This window comes from Mastigoproctus giganteus, chromosome 9 (genome assembly GCF_048544385.1).
Source record: "Mastigoproctus giganteus isolate SK-2022 chromosome 9, ASM4854438v1, whole genome shotgun sequence".
Taxonomy (NCBI): Eukaryota; Metazoa; Arthropoda; class Arachnida; order Uropygi; family Thelyphonidae; genus Mastigoproctus; species Mastigoproctus giganteus.
In genome coordinates, this window is record NC_143583.1 from 216,488,730 (window position 1) to 216,511,150 (window position 22,421).

At 37.6% G+C, this 22,421-nt stretch overlaps 1 protein-coding gene across 1 annotated transcript in view; it reads left to right on the plus strand.

Moving 5' to 3' along the window:
• LOC150081122 (succinyl-CoA:3-ketoacid coenzyme A transferase 1, mitochondrial-like) overlaps positions 1-22,421 on the plus strand; it is a 233,504-nt gene that overhangs the window by 172,842 nt on the left and 38,241 nt on the right. The window contains exons 11-12 of the mRNA XM_090380930.1: positions 3,567-3,661; positions 17,938-18,059. Coding sequence (XP_090237056.1) covers positions 3,567-3,661; positions 17,938-18,059 — 217 coding nt within the window. The remainder of the gene's footprint in view (positions 1-3,566; positions 3,662-17,937; positions 18,060-22,421) is intronic.

Genomic DNA, 22,421 nt, shown 5'->3' on the forward strand with positions numbered 1-22,421 from the left:
CTATTTTGTTTTTTAGGGCTTTATATTTTTCGCTTTTGTCTTGACTATTTTCTTTGTTTAGGAGGTTTTTCATTTGTCTTTTTTCCAACCATACATCTAAAATTTCTGCTGTAATCCAAGTATTATTTGGTTTTGGTTTTGTGCCCAAGGTTTCTAAGGCTGCATTTTTAGTCAATTGTTTGGTTTTCTCCCATATATTTTCCACAGATAATGAATAGTTTATGTCTTTTAAATTTTTTTGTAGTGTGTTTTCCTATAAATTCCCTTTATTTTATCTTCTTCAAATCATGATATATTTATTGTTGCTCTATTGTTCTTTGGCTCTGTATTTTTAAATTTCCATTTAATTGTTGCTGCTAGCAGTTCCTGGTTGCTGTCAAAATCTGTACTTCTAAGAGTTTTAACATTTTGAATGGATGATTTCCAGTTGTTATTTATTAAAATGTAGTCGATACAGTGTTTTGTATTTCCATCTGGTGATATCCATGTATACTTATGTTGAGATCTGTGGTAGAACAGTCTGTTGGTGATGAATAGTTTATTTTCTTTGCAGAAGTTCAAGAGTTCTTTTCCTTGCTCATTTCTATTTCCTATCCTGAACTTTCCTAATACGTCACTGAAATCTGTCGAAAAGCCTCCAACTTTTGCGTTAAAGTCTCCCATTATTATTAAAATATCCTTTTTGTTTGTGTTATCTATGGTTTCTTGTAAGTCTGAATAGAAGGTAGCTGTTTCTGTATCATCATGTGAGGAGTCTTGGGCGTATACTTGTATTATTTTTATGACGATTCCTTTTTCTTTACCTTTTATTCTTAAACTTATCATTCTTGAGCTGTGTGGGTGAATTTCTATTATTGAATTTAATAAATATTTCTTTACTATGAAAGCGACTCCTCTATGTATGTTGTCTTTTCTTCCTGAGTAAAATATTCTTCCTTCTGTCATATCCAGTGTTCCTTCTTCTGTCCAATGTGTCTCTGACATTCCTACGATATCCCATTTGATCTTTTTCAATTCTTCTTCTACCAGTTTTATTTTCTCAGTCTTGTAAAGTGATCTTATGTTTAGAGTTGAGAGATACATTTGAGTTTTGGCAGACCATGTAGCTTTCTTTACAGCTGTTCTCCATGGTATAAGAACAGCCGCGTCAGTTACTTGGACGCGGTAGCATGACTGTTTATCTTACAAATACTGAGATCCATAGGGTTTAAGGCAAATAATGCAGCTGGCTTGCCATTCCTCTGTTGCATAGTCCACAATTTAGATGGGACCAGTATCTTGGAAGAGTGACAGACTTCCACTGTTGCTGAAGATAGATCCTCCATCTTCACCTGTAACCCAGGCAGAGGCCCATCCCAGGTATTGTTGGCTGGAGCCAGCCGAGCCCGCTTTTTTTTTACATGAGGTATGCTCCTCCTTTCTCATCTGGGCTTGGGACCGGCAATGGCGGAGTTACCCTAAAGTAAGAGATCAAAATGAATAACACTACGCTAATCTGGCTTCTTTTATGGCAGTACATGATCTTTTAGATTACATTTAGCTTGATAAAGTTGATAAAATTTGATAAAATTTTACTTGATAAAGTTGATTTACTTGATAAAATTTTACTTGATAAAGTTGTCTAATTAAGGCACATTTGTATTAATATAAATTTATAGTTATGCTCCCTTTCTGATACTGATTATACAATGAGTGTACAGAAATCATGGGATACCTACCTAGTAATCGGTAGGCTCAGCTTTTTCCCAGATAAGAGCAGTCACATGGCAAGACATTAAGTTCACTAGTTCACGAAAGCATTCCACAGATATTTCCATCCATGTTTGTTGCACTGCTGCCCATAATACTGTTGCATTCCTGGGTGGATGATCCAAAGCTCGAATGGACCTTTCCACAGCATCCCAAAGATGCTCCACAGGGTTCATGTCCTGTGAATGGGGGCTCCATTCCATGGTGATAAAATCCGTAGAATGCTTTTCGAACCATGTTCTAGTAACAATGGCTCTGTGGGAAGGCACATTGTCTTGCTGGAAGAGTCCATTGCCCTGTGGGTGCACGATGACCATGAAGGGATGCTGATGGTCTTCAAGGATAGACACATACCTGGACCCTTCGGAGATGCATCTAGATGTACCAGAGGTCCCAATGTGTGCCAGTTGAACATGTCCCAGACCCTTACCGACCATTCACCTGCCTGAAAGTTCCTTTTTGACATGACGGGTGCATAGCTTTGTGCAGTTTCCGCCAGATACGCACTGTCCGGCCCACTCGAAATAATTGAAAACAGGACTCATCAGATCAGGAGACCAGTCTCCAATCATCCGAGGTTCAGTGCCAATGTTCTTTTGCCCAGCTGAGGTGCAGAGTCCTGTGTCATGGTGTTAGCAATGGGACTCTGGTGGGTCGGTGGCTCCCATAACCTATTGCTGCTAATAATCGCGGCGCCTCCGTAGTCAGGTGGGAAGGAGCAGCAGTGCGTAGCACACGCTTCTTGATTAGACCGGGGTTCGAGCCCATTACCACCAAATATGGAGGATGCGGAAAGGTCAGGGAATGACCACGGCATATCCTGGAGCAATATGACTTTAGTTGCTAATGCTCCTAAAAAAAAAACCAATAACAAAAATAACAGCTAATAATCGCCTGGTGGTCTTGGTGGAGATGTTTCTGGCACCTCCCTCATTGAAGTAGTGGTGATTTGTGCCACTGTTGCTCTCCAGTTGGCTGAAACAATGCGAGACAGACCTCAATGGCCACATTTGTCCACCACCTTTCTCCACCCACAGATCTGTCCACAATGACATGTTATTCCAGAAATGGCATATTTCCAATACACTCTTGATGCTATCAAACAGGGATAGTGCAATTTCTGTACCAGCTCCATGATAGAGTGACCCATGTGTCTGGCACCCACTATCATCCCTCTTTCAAAGTCAGTTAGCTCACAATGTTTATCCATACTGACATTTAATTACTGCCTAATGAATGCAGTGTACCTATATACCTGCCAAGTGGTGGGTTTATCCACTAGCAAGAGGGTTGACAGCATCGTGTTGCCCAGGAACCAGGTATCCCATGAATTCTGCCCTTTCAGTGTACTTCACAAAACTATAGAAAAAAAATCTCCATTTATTGCTTGTATTAGTATTATAACAATAGCAGCAGAATTTGAATGTTGTTATCTGTACAGCACTATGGGTAGCAAAATTCAAACATTCTTATCAATACAATGCAGTGGTGGCAGAAGTCGACCCTGGTTGACTTCTACTGCTATTACAAATGCTCGTACTTGGCCTTTGTAATTGTGCCATTATGCTGCAGTTACAAAGGCTAAGTAACAAGCAAATTCACCATCTTCATCAGAGAATCACAAATAATAACTACACTACTAATTTTAATTAAAAATTTCAAAAAAAAAAAAAAAAAACATTTTTTTATATAAAGAAAGTTCCACTTAGCAGCTCCTGAAAGAGTTATGCATTCATACAGTCTCATCAACCAATCCATATAGTTACAGTGTATGACCTATGAAAGACATACGAAGATCCCTTAACATCAGTTTTTAGTAAACTTAGGAATAGGTATTCCAGTCCTTGCAAGCAATTTTATCCCATCTGGCATGACAGTTTTCTTACAAGGTGAAAATGGTGTTTTAGGTTTGGTAAGTACTATTTCTTAAACAATAGGTATTTTTGCAATGCTTTTAACAAATAAATATAAAAAGTATATATGGAATTAAATTGCAAGCATTGTATTGATAAGAATGTTCTGAAATACTCCTACTGTGGATTGATCAGGGGAAATAAAATCAAACCATTAATAGAATTATAAGAATTGATGGATTACAAACTTTTAATAGAGATAGAGAGAAGAAATGAAAAATTGTTTAAATAAAAATAGCAATAAGCAAACTAAACAACTGTAAAGTGGACAGGGATCCATAGTGGCCGATGCCATCTTGAAATTACTGTGTGTGTGTATGTGTCTCCTGTTCTTTCTTTTATTTTTCTTTTTTCTACTCAAAGGGTTGGCATTTTGACCACCACCACCTCACAATTGTGCTTTTTATCATGGGTGTTGGCTTTCAATTTCATTCTATTTTATTTATTTTTATTTTATTAATATTTAATTTTTACTTTTCTCTTTAGCTTTTTTCTGTGTTTATACTGATACTGATTGTTCAATTAGCATGATTGCAGCTACCTGCAATCATGCTAATTGAACCTCCAAACATCATCCTGTTGCAGCTTGTGATAAAATCCTCATGTAGTATAAAAAGTTAGTTTTAATTGTTAATCTTTAGTTGATAACATTACAAATATTTTCAAATATTGCCGCTGATATATCAGACAGCACAAGGTCCTTTTGCTATTTTAGTTTTTTAGCATTCTAAGAATTTTATGTATCCTTTCCAGATTTTTTCAGCCCCTCCCCCATCTGACTGTGTGCTCTCCAATATGGTGGCCCTTGCCTTTGGTTTTTAACCATTTAAAGTCCAAATTTTGAGTTTGTATTATTTTAATTTAATTTTTAATTTGATAGATTTGCTTTTCCTTGAAATTGCATTTCCATTTGGTTATAGCATTAGCATTAGTAAAGGTACATGATGCAAGAAAGCAAGCTTATATGGCGCCTCCATAGCCAGGTGGGAAGGAGCAGCAGTGCGTAGCACACACTTCTTGATTAGACTGGGGTTCGAGCCCGTCCCCACCAAATACGGAGGATGCGGAAAGGTCAGGGAATGACCACCGCATATACCGGAGCAATATGGCCTTAGTTGCTAATGCTCCCTAAAAAACAAACAACAAAAAACAGCAAGCTTATATAGCATCAGCCAAAAAAAAAAAAAAAAACCTCATTTCACCCATCCACTCGCTCCAAATGTTTGTCTAGTTCTGCCCTGAATCTATTTAAGCTTTCAACTTCTACAACCACAGATGGAAGTTTGTTCCAGCAATCAACCACCCTGCTGGCTAAAGGCAAACTTCCGCATATCTATCCTACAACTGTCTTTCCTCAATTGAATTTATGTCAGCTCAGGTGATTATTCTGAGCAAGAAGAAGAATCCCATCAGCATTGAGCATGCTCAAACCATTCAAGGCTTTATACACCTCAATCAGATCACCTCACCTTTTATTTTAAACTCCTTTTGTTTCCTCTTTCTCTCTGAGTGTTTGTTTGCTTTTACAATTCTGCTTTCTGGCTGAGTTACACCATCCTATACAAGTGTCTACACAATTGTGCTTTCTGTTGTTGGGTATTTGCATTCTATTTTGTCCATTTCATTTATTTTACAATTTTTATTTTACTTTATTTCCATTTTTTTATGTCTTCTTTATAGGTTTTTAGTTTACTTATAAATTGGTTTTGTTTAAACAGCTTTGTGTATTTAAGCATGTGTGATGTGGGTCAGTATTTCTTTGTTCTATAGTAACATCAATGGCCAGTTTGCTTTCCAGGCAGGCTGTGTCTGAAATATGCCTGCAATCTGCAGTGGCTGATGCCACTCCGATGAAGAGCTCATTGTGTTTCCCCTCATTCTTTCTTTTGGTATTCTTTATTTAACTTGCAGTGAGAACCAAAATTTTAGGTTTAGGTTTGCACATATTGGGAATCCTTGCCTTATTTTCACCTTGCAGTTGCAAGACTTTTCAAAGTTGTGCTTCCTGTCATGAGTATCAACTTTCAGTTTCAGTTTTTTTTTAATGTATTCATTTTGTAATTTTATTTTATTCATTTTTAGGTGCATTTGCATATATTGTTGTTATTATTCCAAATTATGCAAAAAAGCAAGCATATACGTTCTAAGAGCAAAGTTGGTAACTACAGATTCAGTGGTAGGAAAAATCTTAGAAAAAATTATGATTAAGAGTGCAATCTATATTTAGATAGATATTGGCATTCTGAATAACACACAAAATCGTTTTGTTAAGGTAAAATCATGTTTAACTAACTTAGTAAGCTGTTGTGGCACAGTTACTCATGAGCTGAATATAGGGAACAATTTCAACATAGTTTGCATTTTAACAAGGCTAACTCATTCCCTCATGAGAAGCTACTGTATAAGCTGGAACATGTTGGGATTACTGGAAAAATTCTAAGATGGATTGCTGGGTGACTGTAGGGCAGAAGGAAGAGGGTTTTGATTAATGGATATTCTTCAGATTGGTGTAAAGTCAGAAGAGAGGTCCCCCAGGGATCGGGTCTTGGACCACTGTTGTTTCTGATTTTCATAAATGACATCGACGATAGGATAGAAGGATTGATGTCAAAATTTGCAGGTGACATAAACATTGGTAGAGTAGTTAATGATCAGTACCAAGCAGTGCTCCTTCAGGATGACTTGAACAGGCTGCAAGAATGGCAGAAAAGTGGCAGTTATATATTAATGCAGCAAAATGCAGGGTCTTACACTTGGTGAACAGCAACCCCAAAATAAATTACGTACTTGGTGGAATTGAATTAAAAACAGTAGAAGAAGAAAGGGATCTGGAGTTATAATATGGGCAGATACAGAGCTTTCTGAGAAGTGTAAACAAGAAGCCAGGAAAGCCTAGGCATATCGATGATTTATTGTACATTATCCTGTAGAGATATGGAGGTCATAGTCCCACTGTATAATGCAATTGTAAGACCACAATTTGAATACTATGTTCAAGTATGGAAATTTCATCTGAAAAAAGACATTGAGCTTCTTGAAAGGGTCCAAAGATGGGCAACTGAAATGGTGAAATCAGCAAATGAGCGACCATATAAGGAATATGAATATGTGAGCTACAGAGCTTTGCAACTGGGCACCTCAGAGGTGATATGATTGAAGTTAAAAATAAGCCTCTAAGAGGGGTTAATAAAATGAATGAAGATGCAATTTTCACTGTTATAGAGAATTCCAGAACTCATGGACATAAATTCAAATTACAGGGGAAGAGATTCAGACTAAATTGTGAGAAGTTTTCTTTAAGCCCAGGCCTGGCCAACCTGCGGGCCACATGCAGCCTGCCACATTATTTCTTTTGCGGCCTGACAGATGATTTTTATACTACTGACTACATCAGTGGGAAATCATTCACTAGCTGCACTAGGCACGATAAATAACGAGAAATATAATACTAGACCAGCTTACTTTTCAAATCCCCACCACTCACTCCCTTCTTAACATTGGAAACTCTGCAGATGGAAGTAGTTGATTTACAGTGCAATAGTGAATTAAAACACATTCACGCCACGACATCAAAAATCAACTTTTACAACATGCATGTCACAGGAAAAATATCCCAAATTAAAATTTTTGCACAAAAAATTGTGAACACCTTCAGGATGCATATATGTTTGTGAAACTTTCTTTTCAAAAATGAAATTTATTAAAAGTAAATCTCGAGCTTCAATAACAAATCATTTAAGATGTGCAACTACCAAGATTGATATTGAAGTAGATTTTAAAAAATCTGATTGATCACAAAGAAAAGCAAATATCTCATTGATGTAGATATACAATAAAAATGAATGAATAAAATAAATTTTTATGGCTTTTTTATTTTTAAAAGATTATTTTATTTTATGTGCTACCTGTGGAAAATTTGTAGTTTGTGAAGGTGGCTTGCAGAACAATTTCGGTTGGCCAGGCCTGTTTTAGCCAGTGAGTGTTGATCACTGGAACAGGTTGCCTTCACGGGTAGTTGAGGCTGACAGTTTGAATAAATTCAAAGGTCAACTGGATAGTTACCCATATGAGGAGGGAAGCAAATAATTTGTTTTTTTCTTTCTGGGCTAGTGCAGCAAAAGCCTCTGGCTTCTTCCTTGCACTGTATGGCAAATACTACTACTATATACAGCATCGGTCCAGAAAAAAAACAGAAAACCACCACTTCCCATTTCATCTGCCCATCCCCCCCTCTAACAGCTTATCTAGTTCTTTCTTGAATTTATTCAAACTACCCACCTCCAAACACTAGATGAACCACCCTCTGACTGAAGGCAAATTTGCAACCATCCTTCCTCAATTTGAATTTATGCCCTCTCATGTAGGTAGTCTGCACAAGAAGGATTCCATCAGCACTGACCTTACTCAATCCATTCAAGGCCTTAAACACCTCAATCAGATTATATTTCTACTGTTGGCATTCACGGCGAGTAGACATGTCTATTACAGCTCTTCATAGTGACATTAAAGAAGTATAGATAAGGGGGGGGGATTAAAGCAGAATTAGTGAAGTAGAGCAGGATTTCAAAGATTATTTAGTATATTGTAAAGTTTATTTTAATGTTTTTTTCCTGTAATAGTTTGATTTTTTTTTATTATAAATATAATTTTTTGAAAGTTTCTTTTATTAATAAAAATTAGTAAATTTCATAATGGCTATTACAAGATCTGCCTTGAACACTTCGTCAGAGTGAACCATGACTCATACAGAAATAGCAGATGGCGATTTCCAGATGAGTCATGATTTTATCCTTTGCAGAACCTGTGCCATATATTCCAAGATCGACCGAGTGGATAATCCTAACTCACTTGGAGATTCTTTTCTTTGTCAGCGTTGTAAGAAGTGCACCGATCTTAAGTTACAATTTGGTGTATTGCTGGAACAATTTGAGTCACTGATAAACAGTTGCTTGCTCTCAAGAATAATGGAAATCGGAGCTTGTCAGCAACTCAAGACTCTAGCAGCCTACCAAGTGATGCACTCTTTATTTGGGCCCCAGAACAAAATAACCAAGTGCAAACTACTCTGGTTCAAAAGGACGTAGTTTTATTAGGAGATTCTATTATCAGGGAAACAGGAAATACTTTTTGTAATAAGAATAGGTGGACTAGAACCATGGTATGTCTGCCGTGAGCAACTATTAATGACGTCACCAACAGACTGTCAGATATAACTGGATAGATTCCATCCACTCCAAGGGTGCCTTTTTTATATTTAGCTTCAATTTCTCGACTTTCCTATCAGTTATCACAGAATCATTAAGCTCCCTACCAGAATTTGACTCACTTCTGGCATTCCCATCCATAAAACTTCAGAATGTAGAATTCACATTTACAACTTGCATATTAATTTGACTTGAGTGGAGCTTCTGATACAGCTCTGTATGAAAGGTTATTATATAAATTGTAGCAAACTAAGATTAATAGTAAGATCCTTTGTTGGATCAAGTACTGACTAAAAGAAAGGAGGCAGAGTAGTCATATATGTATATTTCTCAGAGTGGGCCAGTGTGGTATGTGGGGTCCCTCAGGTAACAGTATTGGTGCCACTTCAATTTCTAATCTACCTTAGTGATGTTGAGGATGCAGAGAAAGTTTTCTAAGTTTGGTGATCATTTAAAGTTAGTTTGGATGGTTAATTTCCAGGCTATTTTGCTTCAAAATGACTTAGATTGGTTGTGTAAATGGTCAAATTTAGCAACTGAACTTTAATGCTTCTAAATGTAAGGGACAGAAATTTCTGTTCCATAGGTGTTTGCAGTTAGGAAACAAAAATTGATAATTTATAAACTGGGGGGGGGGGATAAGTTATTCAGATGAAAAGGGCTTAGGTATATAGCTGATGCATTCAAAATTTGAGTTCCATAAATAAAAAAAATTCAAATAAATATGAAAATAATTCAAAATTGTTTTCTTATTGGGCACATTAATCGGGTCAATCTTCATTAATGAGGTGGATCTTCATATTGATGACATCCTAATGATTTGGCAATGTAGCAGCCTCCTGGTTAAAGAGTTCCACAGACACCTGATTTCTAACATTCCAGAATCTCCTTCCAAGTTAGAATTGGAAAGAGATTAACACTTCCCATCCTAATAGTTTTCTCTCCATCGCTTTCAGAACCATAAAAAACCTTATGGTTCTTTATGTTTCAGAATCTTAGAACCATAGCATATTGTGGACCATTTTCAGCAGTTTACCCATGTTGTGATTGACCAACATGGTTAAACTGCATGAACTTCTTGTCATATTATTCCTGCAGCATCAAAACTAGTATCACCATGAGCCAGCCTAATCCTTGTTGGTGCTCAAAACTTGCTAAGAAGTGACTTGGAAGGATAAGTGAATTTGGTCAATATCACCCTTTGGAAAAACTTTATCTTCTAGGAGTATTCAGTAACACTATCTCCAGAACCAGTAGTTCCCTTCATTGTGCTGCAATCCTTTTCAAGTGTACTATGAGATTAGGAAACACTCCATTTTAAATAACAATCGCTATTTAGGTATGGTATCAGTATGTATCTTTTAATTTAAAGTGTGACTTGAGGAACAAAAGATTGGGAGCCGCTGCTGAGGACCATTGTTGAGACCTTCTCCATATCAATCCCCTTCCAGAGACTCCCCAGCCAACAGGAAAGCACATTTGCCATCTTGTTTGTGCCTAATTGCAGCAAAAGTTGATTTGTTTTTATTAGAGAAGGTGGTAAAGAAACCTTCACCAGTGGGAAGAAATTGAAACAGCTTCCTTACCACTGTTATTTCCCCATCCCCCTTAACATTAAGGGAAAACAGTTTACAGCATTCAGTGCATTATAATGCTGCTTTGATAGTATATAACAGCGCTATGATGCTCAATATATTCTACGTTGATATCAATATTTTTAGGAGAATAAGAGAAATTTAACTCAATATGATGCGTAGAACACTTCTGTACGATACTCTCCAGAAATTAAAACAAATAAAATATTAACGCAAAATGATTACAGTAAAAAATCAATTGAAAACAATTAAAAAATTAATTAAGATTTAACATCAATTTTGAAAAACAATTTTACTTCCTGAAGCAGACAGCACTTTTCAACCGTATGTCATGATCACAGGAGTGTGTGAGCTTGATTCTTAAATAGAGAGATTTGTCCTTACGCATGCGTGTGAAAGGCTGCAATTATTTGTCTTCGCACATGCAGCAAAAGATCACAAATCGGAGATTAGATATGGATGGCGAACGTTAATGGAATATTCATGTAATTTAATTTCAATGGTTTCTGCAATTAATACCTATATAATTACATTGCACACTAAGTATTTTGGCCTCATTAAATAAAAATATGTTTTTCGTTAACAGCATGAAAGGCTAATTTTGACACTACTGAACAAGAAGCACAAACTGAGGATGCTTGCTGTTTTACTCTAATATTCAGCAGAAATCTCTTAGATCCTTGGTGCCTCCGTAGCCAGGTGGGAAGGAGCAGCAGTGCGTAGCACACGCTTCTTGATTAGACCGGGGTTCGAGCCCGTCACCACCAAATACGGAAGAAACGGAAAGGTCAGGGAATGACCACCGCATATCCCGGAGCAATATGGCCTTAGTTGCTAATGCTCCTAAAACACCAAATAACATAACAATAACAACTCTTAGATCCTTGGTAAGATGAGTCGCAATCACTGCAAGAAATGCTGTACACCAAGTCATTTATTTGTGTTGATAAACAGGAAAGGACTGAGCAATTGTTCAGTATAGCATTGGTCTGGCCACATTCTTAAATTTGGTATTCTTAAAGAATCTGTTAAGCTGCTTGTGCCACTGTTCAATGTATGGGACAGAAATAAAGTATTTTTTTATGTTACTGTTGTTGGTTGGTGTCATTAGGATGTCATCATTTAGTTTTTTGTATCCTATCCTTAGCTTGTATCCTAATTCGGTTTACTGTAGCAAGGGTGTAACCCTGGTTTAAGAATCTTCTGGGTCTAAAGCAGATTCTGTCATTGACTATTTATAGGCATTGAGAAACTGAATAAAGGTAATTACCTACCTTTTGTAGGTGAATGGATGTCATAATGTAGAAGTATACATTATGAAATACAAGCAGTGTTTGCAGGTTTATAATAGATGTTAAATTGGATTTTATTCGCATCCCGAGTAAGTGTGAAATTTAATGACTTTGTCTCAATCGCAGTCTTTATCATTTTTTAGCATTAGTTGAGGCATTATGATGCAAGAAAGCAAGCTTTTACAGCATCAGACAAAAAAAAAAAAAAAACTTCCCATTTCACCCACCATCTGGTCACTCCAAATGTTTGTCTAGTTCAGCTTTAAATTTATTTAAGCTGTCAACTTCAACAAAAACAGATGGAAGTCTGTTCCAGCAATCAACTAGCCGCTGGCTAAAGGCAAACTTCCGCACATCTATTCTACGATGGTTTTTTTCTCAATTTGAATTTAGCCCCCTCAGGTTCTTAATCTGAGTAAGCGGAAGTATTTCGTCAGCATTGAGCCTGCTCAAACCATTTAATGCCTTATACACCTCAATCAAATCACCTCACAGGTGTCTAGTCTCCAGATGCTGCAACTTGCAGAACTTAAGCCTTTTTTTTGTAAGTGCACCTCTTTGTTCCTCTCACCAATCTTGCTCTAGCAACTCTACATCCTTCCTAAAATGAGGCTTCCAGACCTGTACGCAGTACTCAATGACCATTGCCTTATACAAAGGGATAATCACCTCCTTGTCTCTGCTAGCAAAATTCCTATATATCATTGACAAAACTCCATGACCTGCTCTGGCAGTCCATCTGCTCTGCTCAGAGAACTTCATATCTGACTGCACAATTACCCCCAGGTCTTTTTCATTCTTCACCTCCCCGAGTGTAGTTCCACACAGTTGGTACATTTCTCTTGGGTTGCTCCTACCCATATACAGTACTTCATATACAGTACTTTGCATTTGTCTGTCAATGTTAAACTTCAGTTGCCGCTTCTCAGTCCATCTGCCTAATTTTTCTAGCTCCTGTTGCAGTAGCATACTGTCTTTACTCTCATTAACAACCTTGCCTCAGTTAGTCTTAGTCTTAGTTAAAGGAATTGAAGGCCAGAACATACAACATTCCTGCCCTTTTCAGTCAGGTAAAACTGCATAAGACTGGATTTCCTATTCGGCCCAATGTTTCTTACAGAAACTCAGCATTTTCATCCTTAGCTACACAAATGTATAGTATTATAAAGCCCTTTAGACAGGCGATACAATTTGGGATAAAAAACTATGATACATTATTTAATAACCTTAAGGACTATAAACTCGGCGATAATGATAATTTATTCTCACTGGATGTTACTTCGTTATATGTTCGTTAAACGTTGAATGCACATTAGATATTCTTGAATATATTAAATAATAACTTAATACTGATTAATTATACGAAGCTTCCTATTAAAGAAATTTTTAACTTGATTAAATTTTAGTTGAAGCCAACTATATCACCTTTTGAGACAAAGTATATAAGCAAATTTTTGGTTTGTCAATGGGATTGATCCTAAGCGGCTTAATATTGGATGTCTATCTCTCAACGATTCAGCATATACATTTGACACCTTTTCTACCCTATATCACATACTATGGAAGGTATTTAGATGACGTTCTGGTTATTACTGATAATAGCACTATTCAAGACATTTTATATTCATTTAATAATATTCATCCTAGACTCAATTTTACATTGGAAAGAGAAAACGTGGATACAGTCATTAAATTTTCTAAAATTCATGCTTACTCGAGATGCGAATAAAATCCAATTTAACGTATATCGTAAACCTACAAACACTGATGTGCTTCTACATTATGATAGCTGTCATCTATTCATCTACAAAAGGTCTATTATCTTTAATCAGTTTCTTAATGCTTATAAATATGCAATGACGGAATCTTCTTTAGACTCAGAAATACAGATATTAACCAGCAGATTCTTAAACAGGGGTTACACCCTTGCTACAATAAACCAAATTATTGTACAAGCTGAGGATAGGATACAAAAATCTATACCAACCAACAATAGTAACATCAAAAAATACTTTATTTCTGGCCCATACATTGAACAGTGGCACAAGCAGCTTAACAAATTCTTTAAAAATGCCGAATTTGAGGTTATGGCCAGACCAATACGGAAATTACACACTATAATGAACAATCACTCAGTCCTTTCCTCTTTCGTGACACAAATAAATAACTTAGTATACAACATTTCTTGCAGTGATTGCGATTCATCTTACCGAGGATCTACAATATTTCTGCTGAATATTCGAGTAAAACAGCAACCGTCCTCAGTTTGTGCTTCTTGTTCAGCAGCATCAGAATTAGCCTCTCATGCCATTAACGAAAAACATATATTTTTATTTAATGAGGCCAAAATGCTTAGTGTCCAATGTAATTATACAGGCTATTAATTCAGAAACCATTGAAATTAAATTACATGAGAATTCTATTAACGTTCATCGTCCATATCTAATCTCCGATTTGTGGTCTTTTGTGCACATGCCTGAAGACAAAAATTATGGCATTTCATCCACATACTTAAGGACAAATCTCTCTATTTAAGATTCAAGTTCATGCAGTCCATAATTTTCATTCCTGTGATCACGACATACGGTCGAAAAGTGCTGTCTGCTTCAGGAAGTAAAATCGTTTTTCAAAATTGACTTTAAATCTTAATTAATATATGAATTGTTTTCAATTGATTTTTTTATTGTAATCATTTTGCTTTAATCTTTTATTCATTTTAATTTCTAGAGAGTATCACATGGAAGTGTTCTATGTATCATATTGAGGTAAGTTTCTCTTATTCTCCTAAAAATACTCAAAAATGTTAATACTAAAACACCAGCCAAGTAATTAAATATTTTAATAAAATAAAATAAAGTAAGATGATACAGTAAAGTGGACTATTACAATAAGTACTAAAAGAAATAAAATCAGTTAAAACAGTTAAAAACTAACAATGCTAAAATCGTTAAAATAAGCCAAAATACCGGAAATCCGAAGCTTTTGGAGACAGCTGTCTCCTTTCTCAACAGTGTACTGTTGCTACAATGACACATCCTTAAGTAACAGGCCCATGGTACTCATGTGACTCACCAGGAACATCATCAGTATTCCCTATTTGCGCACCCTAAACGGAAGTGACTCACTAGCGTGCCATGTGGAACCGATCATCACGTCCGAGGACAATCGCCTCAAAGAGGGGGGTGTAATCGCACACCCCTGTCCCTGTTAATAATATGACAGGATGAACCGATTCACAAGCTCTCGAGCCACTTGCATTCCCACAACCCATGCGCATGGTCAGTAATGACCGCATCCTCAGGGGAGATCCGATGTTGCTTCTCCCAAAAAGATTCCTCCACAGCAGACCTCTCATAGTTCACAGTCTTAATGGCAGTCAAATGTTCCCCCAGACGGTCTTTTAGATGTCACCCTGTCTCCCCCACATAACAACCCCCACAATCTGGGCACTTAATCTCATAAACTACACTACTGGTGGAATCCCGGGTTACGGGGTCTTTGACCTGAGACTGAGACACCACTGTGTGCAACCTCTGTCCCTGAAGCTGCACACAGCAAGTCTGACACTCCCATAGTGCCCACGCCACACGCTCTGAAAGGCCTGGATAGTAGGGAATGTAAGCAGTAGCCACCGAGGGAGGTGGTTTCCGGTGATTGGAGCCAATCCTATAAACATATTTGTCCAAGACCCTCTGGGGGTAACCACACTTACTAAGGTCTGCCGTGATCTTACTAACTTCCAATTCCCTATCCTCGGGGGTACTGCAGTGGGACCACACCCTATTTATTAATGCCCTGGCTACACTATCTTTATGTTGATAAGCCTGTGCTGAACTGTAATGGACATACTGACTACGACACATTGATTTTCTATAAACTGTAGTCTTCACTCTAGCACCATCTCTAATAACCAGGACATCAAGAAATGGGAGGGTACCAGCTGTTTCCATCTCCGAGGTGAATTGTATAAATGGGGAGAAGCTATTAAGTAAGTTAAGTATTTCATCTTCCCTCCCCTTCTTTATAATGGTGAACGTATCATCAACGTATCTCTTCCATTCACGCATGGGAGAATCTAACTGATGGAAAATCCTGGCTTCTAGTTCCTCCATAGCTAGATTAGCCACCATGGCACTAATGGGGGAACCCATGGACCTGTTTATACATAACATTTTGAAAAATCATAGTGGTGCTGGCAAGACAGAACTCCACCCCTTTACAAATGTCATCAATGCTTAACAAACACCTGCACCTGGCACTAATAGCATCATCTTGTTCTAAGGTTGATCTTTCACAATGAACCCCATGTTTAATTGGGATACATGTAAACAACGATACCACATCGAAGGAGATCATAAGATCATCATCCCCTATAATCTGATTTCTTACATACTCTACAAATTCTTTGTTGTCCTTGACCACAAAACCAGAATGTCCTACTATACGCGAAATAATCCTAGCTAGAAATTTCGATAAGGCATAGGTGGGACTACCCACAAATGAAACTGTCGGTCTCAACGGAACACCCACCTTGTGGGTCTTCGGGAGACCATAAAACCGAGGTATTCGGCATCCTGAGGCATGTAAAGTCCAATACACTTCTTTAAATATTTTACCTGCCTTATACCAACTTTGTATGATACCATTAACCTCTCTTTCCAAACTAGACAATGGATTATGCCTAGTAAATTTATATGTATTAGTATCTTGTAGGAGATCCAGAGCTTTTGAGCAATAGTCTTCTTTACCCAATATAACTGTAGACCTACCTTTATCAGCAGGTAATACAATGATATCGTCATCTTGCCTCAATTGCTTCAGTGCTTTTTTATGTCTATAACTAAGATTAAACTGTGCTCTCTTGGACTGGCTTAGAATGGAAGCAATCCTAACATATATTTCATCGGCTTGTATCACCTGTAAGGCTGCGAACTATGCTAGGTCTGCTGTAGCAGAACATTTTTGGGAGAAGCAGCATCAGATCTCCCCTGAGGATGCGGTCATTACTGACTGTGCGCATGGGTCTGGGAACGCAAGTGGCTCGAGAGCTTGTGAATCGGTTCATCCTGTCATACTATTAACAGGGACAGGGGTGTGTGATTACACCCCCTCTTTGAGACAATTGTCCTCAGACGTGATGATCGGTTCCACATGGTACACTCCCAGTTCACTTCCGTTTCCGGGGCGCAAGTAGAGAATACTGACGATGTTCCTGGTGAGTCACATGAGTACCATGGGCCTGTTACTTAAGGATGTGTCATTGTAGCAACAGTACACTGTTGAGATTTCAGGTATTTTTAGCTTATTTTAACGATTTTAGCATTGTTAGTTTTTAACTACTTTAACTGATTTTATTTCTTTTAGTACTTATTGTAATAGTCCAGTTTACTGTATCATCTTACTTTATTTTATTTTATTAAAATATTTAATTACTTGGCTGGTGTTTGAGTATTAACTTTTTTGAATATGGAATTTCCCAACCCCATAGGCCTGTTTGAGGATCTCCTAAAAATATTGCAATGCTGTTACATATCATTATACCAGAAAATGTATGAAAGAGTATGCTCAGTATACTTATACTTGGTTGAGTTTACACCCCTATTTCCAACACTGTAGAATAATTATAGCATTTTCAACGTTCAAAGGAGAATTTTCCTTTGAAATACCAGAGAATTGAAATTTATACAAAGAAGCTTTTTTCAGACAAAGTATGCATTTTTTCATTACCCTATTATTTGCAATATCGGAAAGTAGATAGACCATTAAACCAGAGTAGATTTTCTTGTTCCGTGGCCCTGCTTCCAATCATTGCCAATTCAGGTACTCCTACCACCATCCATGATAGTTGCCTTCCTTGTCACATACTGGAATTATTTTTTACCCCTTTATACAAGCAACAGATGCATTGGTTAATATTTCACTGATGATGCTAGCAGTATGACTAGCAGAAATGCATGTAGTGCTTTTTGACTTTATTATTTTATTAGTATTGATTAAATTTTAAATATCACTCATATTTCGTCAAGCCCAGTTAACATTAAACAACTGGTTTTTATTTAACATAGAGTTTTATTGGTAAACATTCCCCCAATGGAAGTGGTTTAAAACAGTCAGATTTATGTCAAATTTCAGTGTCATTTGTTATGTGAAGTAGGAGAGCTTCAACAATATTTCTCCCTGCCAGGGTCCATATCCACTTATAGACGAAGTAGATGGAGATCTCATTAATGCTGCGAAGGAGACTGTTACTGTTTTACCTGGTGGGTCCTGCTTTGCCAGTGATGAATCCTTTGTAATGATTCGAGGGTAGGTTGTTCACTAAAGTGAAGCTGGGTATGTCACCATAGTTGTGCAATGTAATAAAATATATTATTAGAATATCATTATGAGTGAAAAAAAATGTATTGAAAATAGACTTTTGAGTTTTTAAAGAATTTGTTTATTAAACTTGTATAGTAAACACTTTGTTATCTGATATTTTAGCATATGAACATTGATGTGATCAGTGGAAGGCATATATCCAAGTATATACAGGGTGATTCACTACCAGTGTGACAAACTTGCAGGAGGTGTAGGTGGCACAAAGACGAATCGGAATCACATAGCATTGCAGGATCTGAAATGCCTTCGTCATGCGGTAGAGGACGTTGAACGGGGAGGTCGCGTGAACAGCGATCCCGCTGGAAGTCAGCATTTGCAAACCGGTTCCCGAGGCAGTAGGATGGACGAGTATTCAAATGTTGAACTGGCCAACATGCACCTCATGTATGGAGCTGCGGACTGTAATGGGCGCGCCACTCTGCGCTTGTACCAAGAACATTTCCCGCACAGGTGTGCTCCTCATCATATGATTTTCGCACTTGTGCACAGAAGGTTACGTGAGACTGGTTGTTTCACGAGAGGTACCATGAATCGAGAGCGAATGATGAGGATGCCAGACAATGAGGAGAATGTCCTACGTCTTGCAGAAGGCAATCCAAGTACGAGTACTCGAGCGATAGGCCAACGATTGGGTATTTCCCAATCCACTGTATGGAGGATACTGTCAACAAACCAAATGAGTTCATACCATCTGCAATGCGTCCAATCATTGGAGCCTGCGGATTATCCACTCCGGAGGACTTTTGCTACTTGGTTTCTTCAACAGAAACGGTTCGCAAATGCTGACTTCCAGCGGGATCGCTGTTCACGCAACCTCCCGTTCAACGTCCTCTACCGCATGATGAAGGCATTTCGGACCCTGCAATGCTATGTGATTCCGATTCGTCTTTGTGCCCCCTACACCTCCTGCAAGTTTGTCACACTGGTAGTGAATCACCCTGTATATACATAAACTAAATTAAAATAGGATTTTTGCCAGTAGCATGGCAAACCAGTAGAGTGAAAATGAACTGAACTAAATAAAAAATAACAATAATGGAAAATATAGGGAGGTAAGGGGGGAAACGGATAATGGAAAATATAGGGGGATAAATCCCCCCCCTACATTTTCTGTTATTGTTATTTTTTATTTGGTTCATTTTCACTCTACTGGTTTGCCATGCTACTCGCAAAAATCCTATTTTAATTTAGTTTATTATAAGCAGCATGTAGTGGACTGTGCTTTTCTGCTGCCACTGATGTTAGTTTTTCTACTATCTTATCTACTATCTACTATATATATATATATATATATGTATATATATACCTTCCATATATGTGTTATAAAATTTAGTCAATTTAGTCTTAGGCTGCATTATAAAAAGTAGAACTTTCTCATGCTCTGTGATGTTTTAAATTCAGCATGATTTAAACTGCTTAACACTTTGCTTCCTGAATGCAAACTTGCATCAAAATCAACTGCAATTTTTGTGCTTCAGTGCTAATATGTGTCCATTGAACTGCAGTTAGTAAATGAGTGCTGAAAAAGGAAAAGCACATGAAATGAATAACAGTGATATTGGCACACTGAACTATGGGCTGTTGCAGTTTTATGTTCTTTGCTTATGTCGAAGTTATTTTATCTAATTTAGTATTTTTTCTTTGCTTATCTACTTTAGTATTTTCCACAAGAACAAAGGTAAAAGTTTTTGAAGTTTATACTTGCTGAATTTTAATTCTTTAGTATGTGAAAAACAAAACATTAGTGTGTGTCTATTGATAAAATTTTGTGTAAAAAGTATTTTCCTATAAAATTTTACTCTAAAGAGTTATTATGAATTCACAGCCTGGTACATCAGGATTGAAAGGAACAGGAATGGACAGTATGTTGAAGCTGATGACATTGAATTGGCTCTTTATAATATGTCATCTGATATTGAAATAGAATTCTATTCAAGTGATGTGGATTCTGAATATCATTCAAATGTATCTATTCTTAGAATGCTACAAACAACAGGTGCCAGCATTACTTTAACATTAGCATTAGTAGAGGCATATGATGCAAGAAAGCAAGCTTATGCAGCATCAGCCAAAAAAAAAAAAAAACACTCCCATTTCACCCCTCCGTTCGTTCAAAACACCTGTCCAGCTGAGCCTTAAATTTATTTAGGCTATCAACTTCCAGAACAAGAGATGGAAGTCTGTTCCACCAACCAACTACCTGCATGGCTAAAGGCAAATTTCTGCACGTCTACCCTACATCTGTCTTTCCTCAATTTGAATTTATGCCCTCTCAGGTGATTCTGAGCAAGAGGAAGGATCCCATCAGCATTGAGCATGCTCAAACCATTCAAGACTTTATACACCTCAAACTACCTGCATGGCTAAAGGCAAATTTCTGCACGTCTACCCTACATCTGTCTTTCCTCAATTTGAATTTATGCCCTCTCAGGTGATTCTGAGCAAGAGGAAGGATCCCATCAGCATTGAGCATGCTCAAACCATTCAAGACTTTATACACCTCAATCAGATCACCTCGCCGGTGCCCAGTCTCCAAACACTAATTTGCAAAACTTAAGCCTTTCTTCGTAAGAGCAACCCTTTGTTCCATTCACTAATCTTGTTGCCCTTCTCTGTACTTCTTCCAGCAGCTCTACATCCTTCTTAAAATGAAGCCTCCAGACCTGTATACATTCATACTCTAGGTGTGGCCTGACCATTGACTTATACAAGGGAATAATCACCTCCTTATCCCTGCTAGAAAAATTCCTGTATATCATTGACAATACACCATGAGCTACTCTTGCAGCCCGTCTGCACTGCTCAGAAAACTTCATGTCTGCCTGCACAATTATCCCCAGGTCCTTTTCATTCTCTACCACTGTCAGTGTAGTATGACAGAGTTGATACGTTGCTCTGGGGTTACTGTTTCCCCTATGTAATATTTTACATTTGTCAATGTTAAACTTCATTTGCCACCTCTCAGCCCATCTGCTCAACCTTTCCAGATCCTGTTGCAGCAGCATACTGTCAGTAGTGTCCTTAACAACCCTGCCAACCTTTGTATCATCTGCAAACTTGGATATTAAGCTTGATATACCATCATCAATATCATTTATAAATACAGAAAACAACAATGGATCCAACACTGAACCCTGAGGGACTCCACTAATAACATTAGTCCACGATGAGCAGTGCCCATTGATTACCACTCTCTGTCTTCTTCCCCTCAACCACCCCTTTATCCATAGCAGCAATTTGCCTCCAATGCCGCACTGCTCCAATTTGTGCAGCAGTCTTCCACGTGCAACAGTATCAAAAGCCTTTCTAAGATCCAAATATATAATATCAAAGTTATTCCCTGCATCCAGTTCTCTTTTGTGACTGCATCATAGTATCCAATCAACTTGGTCATCCAAGACTTTCCCTTAACAAAACCATGCTGTGTCCCAGCTATAACTGAAGCTATAACTATAACTTTAACTTAAATGAGAGCTATAACTTTGAGTGATGATTCTTCACAGGTGAAATCCATTTACTAAAAAAGCACCGCCTACTTGATCCATTACCCCAGAGAAGTTCCCCAAGCCCCAAATAAAGGTCCCTCATAAATATAAGTGGAAGTGAAGATGTTAGTAAATGCAGTGGTCTTAATGTTTGCCGCAGATTAAACTTCACTTTACCATGAGTTTCCTTTGTATTTGCATTTAAACAAATGATGTTTGTCAAAATGTTAATCAGTGATTTAAAAGATGAGACACTACTATGATAGGAAAAAAAACTTGACCCCTCAGCAGATAACAGGTGATTTACATTGACAGTTTGTTTGTCAATTTCTTATCTAAGCATTAGTAAATCACTGCTTCATCCACTTTCTCTTTAATGTGCATAACCAGAGAATTCCAGCACAACATCGTCCATGGCCCCGAGTTCCAAGCTCGATTTTTTTTTTTTTTTTTATAGTACAGTTGACTAGTGTGTTTTTAGTGCCTTTCATAACTTTTTCTCTGTTCACAACATTACTGCTTGCAATGTCACTGCTACCTCTGTTAGCAACGTGCTCTCTTACTCTTCTGATCGCTTGGTTGTTGGTTGGTACTGTTCTCCTGCCACCATGTGGCCAATGTCAAGAAAATGAGTTGAAAGAGCTACCTCCCCCAGGACTAAAAGGCAAAGCACATGACATCTACCCTCCAATTAAGCTTTGACACATCGGCACATCACAGTCAAAAAGACTGTGTACGGACAGATCCAATCATTATTCACTTTTCACTCTTTTGTCAAATAGACATACACTGTCCCCATTTC